Genomic DNA, 18,888 nt, shown 5'->3' with positions numbered 1-18,888 from the left:
GGTTTTGGTCTTTGACTTCCTGCATTCCTGTGCTCCATTTTATTGGCAGACTCACTTTTTTTTTGCCTCATATCCTTCAGATTTCCCCAGGCTGGAGGCAGGTGGATTTAATGCATAGCTGTGGGTGTGGGACACACTGCCAGAGGGTATGGTGTGGCCATAAATCTTGAAAATTTACATCAGCATTAGAAAAGCACATTTTGGGCCAAAGTCAAGAAACCTTCGCTGAGAACAGAGGTGGGAAAAGAGAATTTAAAACACAAAGAGGTAGAAATAAGCATGGAAAACCCCTCTCTGTTACCCAGAGCCAGAAGAGAGGATGGACAAGGCGTGTTTTGGTTGTGACCCCATGGGCAGGCAGATAAATAAAAGCCCTGTTTCCATCTCAGTGGCCCAACCCTTTTTTCAGTGACATGTGAACACCTTGTTTGCCATCCAGGCCATCAGTCCCCAGCCTGTGCAGCCCCAGGTGGGGATGGGAATCCATAAATTTCAGTGAAAGAAGGCATGAGGCTGCAAGAGAGCAGCAGCAGCGGTCCTTGGACAAAGTGGGTGCCCCAAGTAGGAGGAATTAATCACTTGTCTCACTCCATGGATAGCAAAAAAAACAACCATGAGACCTCCTCAGCCTGGATTCTGAACTTTTAGGAACCAATTTTTACCCCCTAACCTGATAATTGTATCAACCGGACTGTGCAAACAATTCTGTAATGCCCCCCTCTCCTCTCTGCATCTCTGCACCAATGCATCCAAATAATCCAATAATCCAATTTAGGCCCTGAGTTTATTCAGATTTACACTAAAGCACTGGACACCAAAAAGCCCTGGGATCTGTCTGGTAAGAGGACAGAGATGCATTTTGGCATAAGATTTGCAGTTTGATCAGCAAAAGCAATTTCGGTGAGGTTTAAAACTCACTGATGTCACACCATGGGCTGAGAACTTGGATAAGGCTGAGTATCATAAATACTGAAACTTGAGATCGTGGCATCCTGCGCAGGGATTAAAACAAACCAAAACACCCCAAAAGAGGGACTTTCTGCCATCTAGGGGTAAAGATTTTCAATTACAATCTGGACTGAAAAAGGAAAACTGTAATTCTGCCTCTATTGATTCTATGCATGTAAATTGTCAGTGTATAAAAATGAATATAAAGTCTTTCAAAAAATAAGTTTTAAAAGGAAAGAAGTCGAGAAACTACCAGTTTTTGCTGTGAATTTGCAGAAAGAAATCCCATTTAATTTCTGTTTTACTGCAACATCTCATCATTGCTTGTGTTAGAAATGTGCTGGATAAAGCACATGAGAAAACACAGTTTGTTTTCTGACTCCTGACTGGGAGAAAAGGTTTTAGAAAAATCCACAAAAGAGGAGGGAGAAAAGCAAGAGATTTTTTTTTTTTCTGCTTTAAAACCTCAATTTTTGTAAGATAACCAGTGGCGTCATTAGCATCACATATTTTTATGCTTAACACCCACAGCTAAACTCAGCTTATAAAAGAATTCAACTAGTGCTTAAAAAAGAAATAAAAGTGATTTTATATTTAAAGTGCGCCCCACTCTTCACTGCTTGGGCATTTTGCTGAAGGATTTAAAATCTTAATGAGCTCATAACAGAATAATAGTTTAATAGTTAATATTTCATTTCTGTGCTACACAGATGGCAAGATTATGTGGTGCGTTTCCATTTTTGATGATGGCCTGGACTGCCTTAACAAGGGGGAATGGCTTCCTACTGCCCGAGGAATAGATGGGATATTGGGAAGGAATTTTCCCTGGGAGGGTGGGGAGGCCCAGAGAAGCTGTGGCTGCTCCTGGATCCCTGGAAGTGTCCCAGGCCAGGCTGGACAGGACTTGGAGCAACCTGGGATAGGGGAAGGTGTCCCTGCCCATGGCAGGGGGATGAGTTTTAATGTCCCTTCCAACCCAAACAATTCTGGTGCTCCATGATTCCATGAAAATCCAGCATGCTCAGTTTATTCAGTTTTCCAATTTCCATCTGAAGTCGCCCAAACTTTGCCACCTCACCTGGCTGATAAAGATCCAAAATTCAGAAAGCACATGAAAAAAATTTGTCTTATTTTCGGAACATTTCATTTCTCCACTGAAGTGACAACTGAAGGAAGGAGTGCCCTGAGTCAGATCCAGACTAGGGCTGTTTGGCCCAGTTTTATGTCTCCAGACTTTGGAGCATCCCTAGCTCCAAAGTGGACGATGCTCAGGGGAAAATTTTAAGAGATTATAAGGATAATTTTTTTTTTCCTGGTAGCTGAGCAGTGGGAGCATCCCTAGCTGGGAGTCAGACTCAGTTGATGAAATCCTTGGGTTTGGCATTGTAGGATATCACACTATCCACCAGTTCAGGATTTTCCAGGATGCAGTTGGATTGAGGGCACCCATATGGGGAAGGGAGAGTTTTTAAAGCCTGGAGATGGCCAAACAGGGCCACTTAGCTTTGTGAGGTTGCCACCACTGTTGGCACCATGGTTTATTGACATAATGCATCTACAAGTGGCACATCTGGGATTCCTACAACCCTGTCTGGGCTCCACATCAGGTTGGACCAGGAGATGCCTTTGCTTCCCCTTCACTCCTGCATTTACTATGGGAGATTTTAGAATTCTTCACAAATTGTATTACAAATAATCTACACTCCCCTCACTGCCAGAAGGATATTGATGGGCTGGAGGGAAACAGAGCTGGGGAAGGGAGCACCAGGAGAGGCTGAGGGAGCTGGGAAAGGGGCTCAGCCTGGAGAAAAGGAGGCTCAGGGGGGACCTTGTGGCTCTGCACAACTCCCTGATAGGAGGGGACAGCCAGGGGGGTCAGGGCTCTGCTCCCAGGGAACAGGGACAGGAGGAGAGAGAAACGCCTCAAGCTGTGCCAAGGCAGGGTCAGGTTGGATAGGAGGAGGAATTTCTTCCTGGAAAGGGTGGTCAGGCATTGGAAGGGGCTGTCCAGGGAGGTTTGGGGTCCCCATCCCTGGAGGTGTCCAAGGAATGACTGGATGTGGCACTCAGTGCTCTGGGCTGGGAACAAGGTGGGGATCAGTCACAGGATGGACCCCATGGTCTTGGAGGTCTTTTCCAACATAAATTATTCTGTGATTCTTTGTCTCTTACCTTTTATCCTTGCAAATACTCATTGATAAGATGCAGAGCAGCTCCCACAGTGACTCCCACCAGCAAGCAGCCTATGGACTCATGCCCTGGATCATACCTGGGGTGGAAGGGGATGTTCCTCTCACCAGAGTGCAGCAGGTGACAGGAAGGACTAAGAAGGTTGGGATTCTGCTTCACAGCATCATGCCTGGATATTTCAGGATGTTTTTCTCAAAATACAAAAGCTTCAGTTTAACCACAAAGCGCAACAGGAAAAATCCTCAGCCTTTCCAACGTGCTCCCAAGATGGGATGCCCCTTTTCCACCAGTGTCTAATTGGGATTTCTCCTGCTGAAATCATCAGGGACTCATTATGCAGCGAAGCAGAAGCTGATTTACCTTTATTACAGAACAGTTCTGCGTTTCTCCATGAGATCACAGTGGGATGGCACCGTTCCCTTCCCTTTTTTGTATTGTTAGCCTGTAATTGTTCAGTGGATTGCTTTGAAACCATGACAGCTGAGCAGGGGCGTGGGTGGCATTGAGAAGTTTGGGATGCAGCCCCTTCCCAAATTGACTGGCAGCAGGTTGGCCCAAACCCTTTTCAGCAGTGACTCAGGGTGCCCTGAAACACAGTGGGGGAAACAGAACACCAAAATGCATCTTTTAAAGCCATTGGAGGATTTCAGTAATAGCTTCATGACTCCAGCGAGCCTGCCAGGCTGTAGGAGGATGTTTGGGATGGCTGCAGAGCAGGAATCATTGGCAGAAGAGCTGGGAAAGAACCTGGGTTTGGAGGAGGGAGCTCTGTGCTGGGAAATAAAATGGGGATGAGTGGGTACAGGATTTTTCCACCCACATAGAGCAGAGATGGCTGAAACCAACCCAAACACCAACCCAAACACAGGCCAGGGTCCTTTGCCAGGAGGCAGTTTGGATCAGCCATCCTAATACAGAGGATGTGACCATATGGGTCAGGCAGAACAGGACCAGTTGGTTCTTGGGGTGGAAAAGAGGTTTTGGTACCATTTATATTATGGGAGATGTGAAATATCGACATCTGTGTGCTGGTAGCAAGGAAAATAAAATAGTCACCTCAAGCTTATGTAAGGACCAACCTGCAGAGGTGGTTTTTAAATGAGTCTTTGGAGGTGCCTAAGTTTGGGATTTAAAATACCAGGAAAATGGAAGTGCAGGGTTCCAGTGTAAAGGCAAAAATCCTACATGGCGAGCTAAAGGCAGTTTAATACCTGAAGCAAAGCTGTGTACAAGCAAAGAGACATAAGGACCATGGAATTACAGAATGGATTGGGTTGGAACCTTAAAATTTGGCCCGTCTCAACCCCTGCCATGGACAGGGACACCTTCCACTATCTCAAGTTGCTCCAAGCCCCATCTACTCTGGCCTGGGACACTTCCAGGAATTCAGGGGCAGTCACAGCTTCTCTGGGCACCCTGTGCCAGGGCCTCACCACCCTCACAACCAAGAATTCCTTCCTAGTGTCCCGTCTAAATATCTCCTCTTTTCTTTTGAAACCTTATGGAAAGGCTGAAACACACGCCCTTTCTCCTTCTTTCTCCAAGATTTTATTGCTGAGCACGACATTATCTGGTATGGAATATCCCTGTGGTCATTTGGGGTCACCTGTGTCCCCTCCCAGTTCCTTTTGTCTTCCCAGCCTCCTCACTGGTGGGGTGGGGTGGGAAGCAGGGAAAGTTTTGATGATGTTCAAGCCCTGCCCAGCAACAGCAAAATCACTGACACAGGTCTGGGGACAAATCTAAGACAGAGCACCACTTGTGCTGGTATAAAGAATGTGAATTCCATTCCAGCAGAGTCAGTGCATGGGGCAGGAAGGTTCTGGCCAAGATCTGATTCCTCCTGAGAGAGGAAGAACAACCAAAAAAGAACAGGACAAAGTCACACCCAGAGATCTCTCAGTGCACGGAGCATTCTGGAGAGAATTAAATTCCCCTGAGGGATGGGGAGTGCCAGGATCCTTTGGGAAACAGGTTCAGATGTGGGGCACTGGAGAGATCTGCCACTGAAGAGATCTGCAAGTGGCAGCACACACAGCCCTGGCCCTTTGGATGTGATAACCTAAACGTGCCAGAAATCTCCTTCTGCGCCTTCATCTGGATATTCCCAGCTGTGCAAATGCAGCCACAGCAGCTCAGCCATCCACAAAACAACTCTCTTGTCACCAGGCACCATCAGCTGAACCCACCCTGAATAAACACTTTGGGAATCTACACATCCAGCTCCAGCTTCCCCCTCTGTGAGCAGAGCTGAGCAGGGACTGTGGCACTCAGACAACTGGAATTTCCCCAAAATGTTCCTTAAGCTCCTGCACCACTCCTAGGATCAGAATTTCCCAGATTGGAAGGGACCCACAATGACCATCAAGTCCTGCAAAATACAATCCCCAGAATCTCACCCTGTGCCTGAGAGCATTGTCCAAACACTCATTGAGCAGCCTTGGGAATGTCACCTTGGGAATTGCCAGGGAAGCTGTTCCCATTCTTGGGTCCTCTCCCATCCTAACAAAGCCCCCTGCTCTGTAGAGCATCACTTTCACCTCAAGTCTCTGGCCAAGAGTTGCAAAACAGGACAAATTATTGGTGTAGTTTGGAACAGAGGAATATGTGGAACCCTGGCCCAGCATTTCTGGGCTCCAAGGTTTTTTGTAAACTCGTGCTCACAGTTAACAAATCACTTCCCATTTTGCCCTTGGCATTTCCATAATTCTGTTCAGACCAAGGCTATTCCCAGATTCTTTTTCTAGGATCTCAAAGGGTTGCTGCAGAGCTGCACTCCTGTGTCTGCACTCAGTGCCTAACTCATCCTTTCCCCCACTTTATTTTCCAAGGGGCAGCTCTGGAGTTGTTTACACTGCTGTTCATGCCTGCAGAGGTAGTATAAGTTCAAAAGCCTTAAGGAAGAGGAAATTTTACATTCCAGATTTGTATAGAAGCCCAGACTTTGCAGCAGTGGGGCCAAATGCAGTTGGCAAATCATTTTAGTGGTTTGGTGTGTGGGAACAAAGGGAATTCCATACTGAAAAACCCTTGGAGCACTGGGTCACGAGAGGACAGTTGTGAATACAAGAATTGTTAGAGAGCACAGGACATCTCCCGGAAAAGGACATGGGAGGAAGATAGCTGGAAATACCCAAAACCAGGATGTTTCCTGGTGCTGCAGGGTGTTGTAAGCTCAGTTGCAGCCAGGTTGTCCATCTTACAAACCCTATTAACCACCAGGAGCAGTGACCAGTGACACAACTGTGAAGGAGGGGGGTCTGCCCAGAGGTGGCCAAGCTGCTCCTCTTGTTGCCCAGAGAAGTGGGGCTGTCCCATCCCTGGAAGTGTTCCAGGCCAGTTTGGACCGGGCTTGGAGCCACCTGGGATGGTGGAAGGTGTCCCTGAATGTCTCCAGCCTGACACCAGAAGTGTTCACCAGTTTTTTTTTGGTTTTTTTCAACAAATCAAGGCATTCAATACTGTCAGTGGCGTTTTCTGTCCCAGAGCCACCTTCAATTAACAGCAGTGATTAATCACTCTGATCACTGGTGCATCCCAAGGGATATCCCTGCTCTTTAATTATTCCCATGCTTAGAGAAGGATAAACAGAGCCCTCTCTCTGAAAAATGGCAGGAAAGCCACATGGGAAGGCCCTGGGAATTGTGGGAGTAGGTTCTGATCCTATGCAGCCTCTAGTCTCCACCTAAAATCCTACATTATTATCAATAAAAGTCACATTTCTCTCCATGTAGTTCATATGGGGTGACAAATGGATGGCAGTGGTCACAGTCAGAGCCATGTCCTTCTCAGAGGGACAAAGAGGTGCTCAAGGAGCTGAGGAGAGCAGAAGATGACAAACCTTGGTTTTTATTGTGTTTTACCCCTGTGAAGAAATGCAGGCTGGGAAAGGAGGTAAAAACAAGGGAAATCTCAGTCCCTTACAGGGACAACTGCTTTGTCTTAAGACCCCTCCTCCACCCCCCCAGGTGACATGTACTGAGAAGGAGCTGGGTGACAGGTCTGGACTCATCCTCTTGCATCACAGAATCATGGAATATTTGGTGTTGGAAGGGACCTTAAGGCTCATCCCAGGGGCAGGGACACCTTCCATCAGGAGGATGAGTAAAGGCTGGATTTCCCCAGCAGCAGTTACCTATGACCAGGGATTGCTGCTCTTCCCACCTTCCTTCTCTGAGGTGGAGCCACACAACTGTGCTTGGAGCCCTCCCCACCTCTCACCTCCACCAGCTCTTGCTGCCAAATTTGCACAAACATCATCATCTTCAACTCTTCCAGCTCCCTGCTCCAGCTGGCGTGCGAGTGCCAGCTGGGATTGGGCAGACAGAGAAACACGTGGATACACAAAGCCCTTAATCTCTGCAGAACTAAGCCAAAATTACTTTGATGTATTGGCTTTTAAATTGCTGCCTTCAGTGCTCACGGGAGCTTTTCTTCTTATCTCCTCAGCAAAACGTGCAAGCAGCTCCTGACCACCTCTTTTCTCTGCTTGAGTACTCATATCCTCCTATTTTTTTCTCCACTGAATCCTCTTACAGATGTTTTCTCAGGTCTCTAAGCATTTCCATATCCTGTTTATTTGCTGCTAAAGGTGTAGTGATGCAAACAAAATCTGTCTCTGGAATGAAGGGAGAGGCAAGAAGAAATGAGCTGTAAGTTAAGACAAAAAGTGAACTTTGCCAACTACAGACTGAAGCATAAACGTTGAGGTCCTTCGGTCTGGAAATGCTTCACTTTGCTGTTCTAAACCCAAAAGAGAGGTTGTGGCTGCCCCTGGATCCCTGGAAGTGTCCAGTGCCAGGTTGGATGGGGCTTGGAGCAGCCTGGGCTAGTGGAAGGTGTCCCTGCCCAAGGCAGGGGGTGGAATTCAATGATCTTTAAGGCCCCTTCCAACCCAAATCATTTTGGAATTCTACAATAATGAATGTTTACACCAATGTTGTAATGCTAAAAAAAAAAAAAAATAACTCATGTGTGCCACTGAACAGCTGCATTTTGATTTTGAGTGATTTCAACATGTTCCCATCAAATCCACAATCAGAATGCTCCCTGAAAACCCAAGCACCCTCAGAAAAAGAACCCACAGCATCAAGATGTTTTCATCAGACCTAATTACAGCCTGGAAATGTTAAACAGACGTGTCCTTTCTCAACCTAATTATTGAACAGTGGAAGTAGTAACAAAGATGAATTCACTTGACTGAGTTTTGTGATGTTTTAAATGAGGAAAAATTTTTTTCCTGTTTATTTCTTCACTGGTCTGAACTTACAGAAGTGATGCTCCCCATAGGAAAGGGAGCCTCTTTCATGCTCTCAATTTACAAGCAGGGAAATTGAGGCACCATGCACAAACTTATCCCCAAATCCATTGAATAAATAAAGAGCAGGATGAATTAAAGCCCAGAGCAGCAGTGCCCTGCCTTCCTTTAGCACAGACCATGATCAATTTGCAAATGCTTCTGATGGAAAAGACCTACTGGGTCATTTTGCAGGCCCCTGTAAGCCCAGGCTTTTTCCCTGCCATGTGCTGGAGACAGAAGTGCTTTATACAACCCCTACATTAAAATAATTTAAGCAGGAGGACTTCTCTCATTTCCTCTAGGGGAAACAATTCTGCAGCTGAAGAGATTGCAACATTAGGAAATATTTCCTGATGTCCATGGCTTCCAGAATCTGTTGATATATTATTAATAGAAAGGAAAATAAATATAAGTATTAATGCCAGCAGACACTGTCTGCTACTAATAGCTGTTAAAGTAATATATTCCCCTTGTTTTTAGCTCTTATTAGTCTTTTTGCAAAGGGTTACAAGACCCTTATGCATCCATTAGCCAGTCAGCCATGTGAAATTAATGTGGAGCAATTTTCATAAGCATTACTCAGAACTAATAATAATTAAGCATTATTTTCTGCTCAGATAACACAGAAAATAAAGCCTGACTTTTATGCCAAGATGGGTTTGCATTAGCTTAAGGTAGATGAATTAATTCTCATTTACAAGGCTTCTCTGCCAGCTAGCCAGAAAATATCAAGGTAATTAAAACCAATTTGTGAGGTTCTGTCCCATTGCACATTCACTGGGTTTTATCATTGCTGCAAATTGCAGGTGCTTTTATGCAAAGGTGGGACATGAAGGGGACTTTGCTGTCTCTCTCCTTCCCCATCACTTCCAAGAAAAGCTGGAACCTCCTTGTGAGCAGCAGAACATATTTGGAATGCTGGAGATTAATAGAAGGCCATGTGTAGGATGGAAGGATGTGAAGGACCAGCTCAGTCCCAGCTCAGGCTGGGATGAGGAACTGGGAGGTGGAGCTCTCAGCAATGCAGGAAAAAACACATCTAAGAGAGAGGAAAACAAATCTCTTTACTTTTGCTTTACTGTTGATTTGCAAGGGATTTATTCTGATTATTTATAAGACTGAGCGGGTTTTTTAGGCAGAATTTTCTGGATAGCCCACAAACTCTTCTCTCATCACAAAATCCTAAAATGCTTTGGGTTGAAATAAACCTTAAAGTTCATCCAATCCCACACCCTGCCATGGGCAGGGACATCTCCCACTAGCCCAGGTTGCTCCAAGCCCTGTCCAACCTGGCCTTGGACACTTCCAGGGACCCAGGGGCAGCCACAGCTTCTCTGGGAAACCTTTTCCAGTGCCTCGGTGGTTCTGTCCCAGAAGTTTGACAGCACCCGAGCAAGGGTTGAGCTCTCATTGGGTGCTCTTAGTAAAAATAAAATTAGTTCAAATTAGGCTAAAATAAATTAGCCCAGCAAATAATTACTGTAATAAACTAAAGCCCAGAGCTATCTTATAACAATTAATGATAATGAGTAAGTGAACGACTTCCTCTGGGTTTCAAGTTTCCAAGGGGATCAGCACCTTCAGGTGCTACCTCTTCACTTGGCATCTGAGCTTAGCAAATAACGGAGTCCAATGTGACCCAGCAGTGTGGAAAATCTGTGTTTTCCAGAGGATTATGGCCCTTCTTGCCCAAATTCTGCCTTCTCCATTTCATTTCTCACTCCCTGGCTCATTGTGACATCTCCTGTTGAAGCCTGTGTCCACGTCAGTGACATGGGGCAAGTTGGCCTCAGAAAAAAAGAATGAAGTGGCAGTTCTGACTTTTATTTTCAAAAACCTTGACTCAGCTGAAGGTTTATTAAAGGTGCTATTAAAAAGTTGACTAAAAGGAGACAATGCTCTAGAAACACCACCTGTGTTCCAGCCCTGGAACGAGCGACCCTGAGATGTGCTCCACTGTCCACACCCTCAGTGAGGAAAGGCTTTCCCCTTATGGCTGTTTCCTTCTCAATCCAGTCCTGGTAGCTGCAAACAGGTGTTAAAATCCTGTGGTTTGGCTTTCTTCCACTGATGATACTGACCTGGAACCACTTCATGGTGTTCCAGTAGCTGCAAACCAGAGGTCCCCCGCTGTCCACCTGTGGCAGAAGCAGGAAAGTTACAGCTGGATCCAACCTCAGGTCCATCAGAGCAGCTGCTTCACACAGCCTGAGTGGGAAAAATCAATCTCTGTCTTAGGTTCGTGAGGATTTGGGGATGAGAGGAAAAGAAAAAAGGGAATTTGGATTCAAAATTTCGCAGCTCAGCCCTGAGATCCTGCAGAATAAATAGATACAGAAGGCAAGGGGAGGAGATCAGTCCCAAGCTCTGGTTCAGTGCATTTTTCTGTCATTCCCAGCATTTTCCACATGCTCCTGTGGCCCCAGCAGGATACCTGAAACCTGTCAGCAAGAGAAAACATCCCAGAGAGAAAAGGGACATTTGTTGTGACTGCTCACTCAGTCTCCTCTGGAAAGCTGCTGCGTGGAGGTGCTGGGTACCTGCCACTGTGAATTTTGGGAGCTGGCAGCCTGAAACTGGGCAGCAGATGAACAATAATCCTTACAAATCCTTCTTGAAGCCACAGTCACTTCCCTGAAAACTTTCCTGCTGCTGTAAGGACAACCACCACTCACCCAGTGTGGGCAAGGCTTCAAATGCAGGTTGCATCCACCTCAAAAAGAGGAATATTCTCCTGTTGGCTGCTGTAGCTGGAACACCAAGAGCACATCCAGCTCTGGAGTCTCTGGACACAAGCCCAGGGAGAAGAGAAAGCAGCACAAAATCCACCCAAGGCAGGTGCAGCATTTTTCTGAGAAAAGGCTGTGTGAGCTGGGGGTGTTCACCGGGAGAAGAGAAGGATCCAGGGAGAGCTCAGAGCCCCTGCCAGAGCCTAAAGGGGCTCCAGGAGAGCTGGAGAGGGACTGGGGACAAGGGATGGAGGGACAGGACACAGGGAATGGCTTCCCACTGCCAGAGGGCAAGGATTGATGGGATATTGGGAAGGAATTGTTCCCTGGGAGGGTGATGAGGTCCTGGAATAGAATTCCCAGACAAGCTGTGGCTGCCCCTGGATCCCTGGGAGTGTCCAGGGCCAGGCTGGATGGAGCTTGGGGCAACCTGGGATGGGGGAAGGCACTGGAGGATTTTTAAGATCCTTCCAAGCCAAACCAGTCTGGGATTCCAGGACATCTTCAGTGCTGTGCAGTCCCTGCTAGAAATAAATTTCGTTCCACAGTGGGTTTGAATCTTTTTTTCTAACCAGCACTTGTGGTAAACAAATTCAGTACAAATCCATCTCCCAAGACAGCAAACTTTACTGGGAAATGTTGTCTTTCCCTGTTTGCATCCTACTTTGGGAAACATCTTTGTCATTAATGGATGAAACCCCTTCTGCCAGCAGCTACCCTGAGCTAACACACATTAATTAACGAGCAAGGAAGGGGCTGAAGTTCCCTGTGCAGCTCATCAGCCCTCACTGAAGCTTATGGCTGAATTCCCACTCCAGTAGCCAGAGGGTTCTGGTCATTAATTTTTTTTTCTTTTTTTTCTGTTCAGAATTCATTCAGGAGGTAAAAATTAAGATAAATGCAGAGGAAATGTTTGTAGAATATCCCAAGCTGGAAGGGACCAACAAAGACCAGATATTTACAAACTCATTTAGGCTGGAAAAGACTTTTCAGTTTGCTGAGCCCAAACATAAAACTAACACTGTTTATTGTTATAACAGCCATGTCCTTGCATCTCAAGCAGCGCTGCTGGACCACCTTCACACTCAGCATCTAAAGAGGTTTCCCGATCCCATTTCAGGCAAGAATTCCCGTGAAAAACACAGAGATGACCTTGGAGCCGCGCCTTCCTTCTGTTGGGATGAATGAGCATCCACGCAGGATTCGGTTACCGGGAATTTCACTGCGGATTCCCTCGGGGTGGGAAGGGGTGAGAGCTTTGTCCTGGTGGCGAGAGGAAGGCACTGGGGATAACCCAATGGGGATAACCAGCGGAGTCTGGAGAGAGGGAACCCGGGATGCTCCGCTCCAGCTTTTCCCGGCAGAAATTAAAAAAAAAAAATAAAATAAAATAGGAAAGGAGATTTTTCAGCCCCGGCCAAGCCCCTACATTGATCCTCTAATTTGGAGGCTGTTCACACTTGTAAAGGATCTTCCTTCCCGGGAAGCAGCAGTGAATTCCTGATTCCTTGTGGCTCTCCTGGCGGGAATTGCCGCATGGTGCTCCAGAGCTGGGAAAGGGCAGGGATGCGATTCGCACGAGGCAGGGGCAGAGCCAGGATCCCTATTTAAACTCTGCCTCAGGCAGCTTCCATCTCGAATCAGATCTGCTCTTCCCCTCTTCTCCTCCTGAACCCTGTCCATTTGGTTCCCTGCCCGCTTGGTGGGGAAATGGGGATGTTTGGGGGATCAGTGATTTAAAACTTGGGCAGAGAAGGAGTTCAGGAACGCTCCCAACAGCCCAGACAGCTGCTGCAAATCCATTTTCCCTAATCCACAAACCTTGGAACCCAAATCCTGGTCTCTTTCCACACGGGCTGAGCTGCTCTGTTTCCCGGGTACTACACCTCACATGCCATTTCTCTTAACTTCAGCTATTTAACATGAGGATTTTATTACAAAATGAGCCAAATCATCCTCTCCGTGTGATAATCTCACATCATTACAGCAGCAGCAGCCCGGATGAATCAGGAGCCTGGTTTTAATAGGAGTAAAGATGGAGAAAATAAACCCAGTCCTCGGACAATTCTGAATATCCACGTATCCACCTTAAGCCTTCAGGAGCACCAGCCCGAGGTTTTCCATCCTTGTGTAGGAAAGGGTGTGGGAGGAGTGAGTTTTTGAGTGCTGGGACAATTATCTCAGCTCTGTGATGCTTCCAGTAACGCTAATTTAATGAACGCTCAGCTTAATGACTCTGAGGATTGAAGAATTATTAAACGCTGTTTTTTCAGGCTCCTGTACCGTGGTGCTGAAACAATCCTGGTCAGCAACACACACCAGATACCTGCTCCTGCTTTTCCCTCTAAGTGCCAAGCTTGTGGATTTGGAAAAACCAAACTAAAAATAGCAGCTTTGCTTCTGTTTTTCATGTTTCTTGTCGTCGCGAAGATGAGTGAAAAGCAAGTGTAACAAATCAGATCTGGTGCTGAATTCCTGCCTTAAACATGTTAATCCTCCCATTAGGAGAGGTGAAAGCAATGATACATTCACTGATAAATAGCGGGTTGTATAAAATCTGTCACTGCCTAACAAGGTGCTTTGTTCACTGAAGCTGACCAAAAATTTCATCTTTTTCACTGCGGCCAAAACATTCTTTTTGTGTGTGTGTGTGTGAGCATCAGGAGCCTTTCTGCTGCCTTTAGTGGCTTTGGATCAAAAGTCTAATCTCTCTTTTACATTTGTATTCGTGTCTGCAGCACAGTCATTGATCAGAACAAACACGTTCAGCCACATAAATCTTCCGAGGTGGGAGAAGCTCTGGGGGTGGGAGAACAACTCATCTGATCCTCATTAGGTGGATGCACAATCCCTGCAAGTCATTGCTGGTTTCATTTTCATGTTGGTGAGCTCAGTGCAAATTGGGGACAATCAACACAGGAATAACAGCACTGGGAAGCACAACAGTGCCCATCAGAGCTGCCCTGGCTGCTGGAGGCAAAGGCTTTGGCAAACATCATTTGCCCAGTTGTTTCCAGCTGTCTTTAAAGGAGGTTGTGGCCACGTTAATGTGCAGGTATCAGAAATGCACCAGGTAATACAGGGCGGCTGCACTCCTCTCACACAAACCGTTTGAGAACCTTCAGCACCTCTGTCCCTCCATCCCCTGGCTGGAAAATGGGAGAAGATGACCCAAATTCACCCACTGCCAGGTCAGCAGGGCCATTAGTGACTGCTGTGGCACAGACAGTGCAGAAAATGCTTCTGGCCAAAGCCCTGTGGGCCAGACTCCTGTCTCTGACTGTCATCTGCAGCAAGTGCTCAGGGGAGGGGAAAGAAGAACAGGACAAGTATCTACAGAGCTGTATTTACATCCCAGTGGTTAATGGCCTCAGAGAGATCTTCATCCAGGAAATTGCCTAATTGCTTTTTGAATCCATTTATCCCTTAGGAAGAATACCCACAACATCCTGGTCAGGGACTCCCATAGTTTAATTATCTGATGGAAGGAAAAACACTTCCTTCTCTTTGTTTTAGATCTGCTGCCTGATAAAGCCATCTGACACCCCTCCTTCATGTGCTTGGAGCACCAGTGACACGAGGACATCTCTTGACTCCTCTCCACACTGATCACGAGGCTGGAAATGTGTCACATCCCCATCAGACTTCTCTCCTAACAGCCTCAGGGTCTTGCTCTGCTATTCCCTGTGCTGCCAGGAGCTCTTCCATGGCCCTGTTCATCCTTCCTGTTCCCCTTGCCTCCTTTTCTAAATTTACCACTCCTTTCTCAGATGGAAAGGATGGGAATTACACACAGGGAGGCTCCCAGGAGTAGTGCCCTGGCACAACACATTTGCTTTGCTACTTATTCCCTTCCTAATAATTTCTGATGCTCTCACTGCCCTTTTGACCTCCCCAGAGCCTCAAGCTGATGTTTTTTAAGAACTACCCACAGTTCTTCTGACATGGTAATAGCTAAATTAGAGCCTATTACGGCCAGTGTACAGCTGGAATTGTTTTTCTGTATATCCATTACTTTTTCTTTATCAATAAAGAGCTGCAGCTGCTGTTTTAACCCCCAGTCACTCAGAATAATGGGACCTGCTGCACCTCTGCACAGCCACCTTTCACCTTGACAGCTTTGAATAACACCATGGCATTGGCAGACTTGGTCATCTTGGCATTTGCCCTCCTGGAACATCAAAATTCCTCACGCAGATGCCAACAAAATTCTCCTTGTAAGTTCTTTCTCTGTTCAAATCCACTTCCCAGTTTCTCCATGAACCCTTGGTGACAAATCTCCATGCAGGAGTTTTGGGAATCTCAGAACATGTTGGATGGTTGAACCACCCTCTTCCAAAAGTTAGCAACTCCATTAAAGAATTTGGATGTGCCTGTGAGTCACAGCTTCCCCTGAAAGCTGTCACTGAATGAGAAGCAGCTCCTCTGAGTCATCACAGCCATTCCCCACTCCCAGGGCAAGCTGGAATTTTGTTTTCAGCTGGATCCAGAGGTGTTCTGCTCCCCACCAGGCACACAAAGCCATGCTGGACTCCCACACAGCTTCAGTCTGAGGGAGTTAAATCTACAGCCCAGAGGAAGAAAGCAGAAGAGACACCCAACATCATCCTCATCATCATCCCAGGGTCTTGCATCGGGAATTAATTTTTCACAGACTAAAGAATGAAGCTATCAGAGCCTGAATGTGCTCACTTGTCTGCCCATACCATAAAATGATAAAGTGCTGAAAACCCTAAAACCTCTTGGGCCATGGAAAAAATGCTGTGATTCTTATGAGCCGCACATCAAAGGACCCTTCAGAAGAAAACTGAAGGGGCTGCAAATGCACAAACACCTCTCCAGTGCTTTGTTCTGGGGCCTCCCAGGACACCTTCTTGCTTAAAGCAATCTGTCCCTTGGGGAGAAGGAACACCTCATGGTGGTAGCAATAGTTTAATGATGGGAAATCCATGACAAGGATGGGGAGTGTATCACTCTGTTCAATAGGAAAAGAGGAAACAGCCTCAAACTGCACCCCAGGAGGTTTGCATTGGATATTGGGAGAAATGTCTTCACTGAAAGGATTCACTGTCCAGCCCTGGCACAGCTGCCCAGGGCAGTGGTGGAGTCACCAAATCTGGAAATGTTCAGAAAACATGGGGATATGGCACCTGGGAACATGGTTTTGTGGTGGCCTTGGCAGTGCTGGGGAATGGTTGGACTCGATGATCTCAGAGGGCTTTTCCAGCCTCAATGATTCTGTGATTCTATTAATAAGGCAAGATGCAATAATAAAGTACTTTTGTGCAGTTTGGACTGAAATGGGGATAGTTGTGATCCCTGGCCCCAGGGAACATTTGGCTGATAGGCAGAAGGACCTCAGAGCTCCTGTGGATGCTCCCCATCCCTACAGACTGCAGCCAGACCATCATTTAACCACCTCTGTCGAGCTATTTTGAGCAGCTTCACGGGCTGACCACATTATCCTGGTTTGTGCTCTTCCCCTGGAATCCATAACAATTACCTATAAAAACACAGTTTTCATTTGCGGACTTCTTTCCTTTAAAAAAAATCTATTTAATGAGTCTTTCTTGGCAGTTCTGGGGCCATGTTTGGACCAGCAAAAGGATGCAAGACTTTGTGAAAGGATGCCAGAACTTTTCCAGTGCAAGTGTCAGCTCCCATTCCAGTCACTGTGGCATAGTTTGAGCTGGGAGCAGAGAGATACCAGGGGATATTCTGGGATATCTAATAGAGAATTAAATGTAGGCAACTGTCCTGCCTTGGGGCCAAGTGCTCCCCTGTGAGCTAAACCCTTCAGCTGGATTTCAGTTCACGGGGAGCAATAAACACACATACAGGGCTTGCTGTCAATTTTAGCACAGATACTTCAAACAATCTCAGTGACTCCCATCACCAGGGCTTTTTCCTCCCTGTTGATGGAAAGATGGTTCTGTAGGTGCCGATGGTTATAAAAAAGACATTTGTGAAATGGCTGGGAAACCCCATCCAGGTTTGCACAAAAATTGCTGCTTCTGTTCCAGCTCTGTGGGGTGAGAGCCCTGAGCATCCCAGAGGCTGTAAAGGGATGGAACAAGGGGGAATGGCTTGAATCTGAAAGAAAGCCGGATTAGATGGGATATTGGGAAGGAATTGTTCCCTGTCAGGGTGGGGAGACCCTGGCACAGGGTGCCCAGAGAAGCTGTGGCTGCCCCTGGATCCCTGGAAGTGTCCAAGGCCAGGCTGGACGGGGCTTGGAGCAACCTGGGACAGTGGAAGGGTGGAACCAGATGAGCTTTAAGGTCTCTTTAAACCCCAACCACTGTGTGATTTATGGCCAAATTCCCCCCTGCTGCAGGTCATAGGAGGGGGGGGATACCTGCAGCCCAGGACTCACCTGGGCTGGAACCACCCAACTGCTCTTGGGGGTCACACAGTGATTCCTTCCCCTGGAATCAGAGCAGGGCCTGGCCTCCCTTCATGTGCTGCTGAACTGTAGGTGACCTGTGACTCCAGCTGAACATACTTTGTCCTAATCACCACATCAGAACTCCCCCCACAGCCCCTCTGAACTATAATTGGGCCATTTACTGAATTTTGCCTGGGCAGGGAAGGCACTGAAGGAGATATTTGCTTTGTGAGCCCCTTATACTCTAATTATTGTTCAAGTTACCGTTGCATCAGAGCCTAACAAAAGATACTTAAGAAAGCAAGAAATGAGACATCAATTGTGGTTCATGGGGTCATGGAAGAAATGTAGCAGACAAAAAAATAATACATAGGCCATCTCCAGTGTCTGTTCTTTAGCACTTGTACCCCCTGAACATCCATTAATGTTAATGTTTATGACTAAATAGAACTATAAGTCAATTACAGCTCCTGGTAGTGTTAATTCCCAGCCAATCCATATATTTGTCTGCAGAACTGCCAGGGAATTGGGATAGAATAGATTTTTCTTTTTAAGGGAATGGATTATTTTTTTAAAGTACAAATACTTGGTAGCTCTGCTATCCAATCTCCTTGAGTTATTAGAGGAACATCTACAAATTAGGCTGGTCTGGTATGAGGGCAGCTGGTGAAATGTCTGAGCCTTTTTATTCATGGTTTTTCTATTCATAGGGTAGCTTCAAGCAGCACCAGGGGAGACTCAGATCGGACATCAGGAGGAATTTCTTCCACTATCCCAGGTTGCTCCAACCCCTGTCCAACATGGCCTTGGACACTTCCAGGGATCCAGGGGCAGCCACAGCTTCTCTGGGCCCCTGTGCCAGGGCCTGCCCACCATCACAGGGAAGAATTCCTTCCTAATATCCATATCCTAATATCCATATCCTAATAATCATTCTCCTTTGCTCTGTCACTGTTTCCCCGTGGGAAAAGTTGTTCCCTCCATCACAGTTCACAGATTTGGTTCCAGATGTGGATCATGTGGACTTACAACCTCAAGTCCGGCAACTTTCCTGTTTTAGCCTGGCTCTGGACACGAAAGCATGTATCCTGATCCTCAGGAAATCCCAGGAAAGCTTAATATCAGACTTTTATCTCCTCTGTGTTCAGAGCTCCATGGGCTACAGCTACTGGAGCAAACTCAGCATCTCCAGGGCTTGTTCCCTCACCAGGAATCTCTGCCTTGCCTGAGCTTCTAATCCTTCCTGGCCTCTCCACAGTGACTCATGGGTGGCTCCTGATCCATGCAAGAGCTGGAGCATGGAAGTCCCCGAGGACACAGCTGGATGGAACAGA

General features: G+C 46.7%; 1 protein-coding gene across 1 annotated transcript in view; it reads right to left on the bottom strand.

Annotated features, from left to right (window-relative positions):
• Nucleotides 1-18,888, bottom strand: part of LOC134042832 (uncharacterized) — a 56,360-nt gene that overhangs the window by 28,076 nt on the left and 9,396 nt on the right. The window contains 3 exon segments of the mRNA XM_062490773.1: nt 7,360-7,447; nt 7,675-7,756; nt 10,275-10,575. Of these exon segments, the coding sequence (XP_062346757.1) occupies nt 7,360-7,447; nt 7,675-7,756; nt 10,275-10,575 (471 nt within the window).

This window comes from Cinclus cinclus, chromosome 3 (genome assembly GCF_963662255.1).
Source record: "Cinclus cinclus chromosome 3, bCinCin1.1, whole genome shotgun sequence".
NCBI classification, from domain to species: domain Eukaryota; kingdom Metazoa; phylum Chordata; class Aves; order Passeriformes; family Cinclidae; genus Cinclus; species Cinclus cinclus.
The sequence above is the reverse complement of the archived record's forward strand: the minus strand, read 5'-3'. Positions and strand labels throughout refer to the sequence as shown.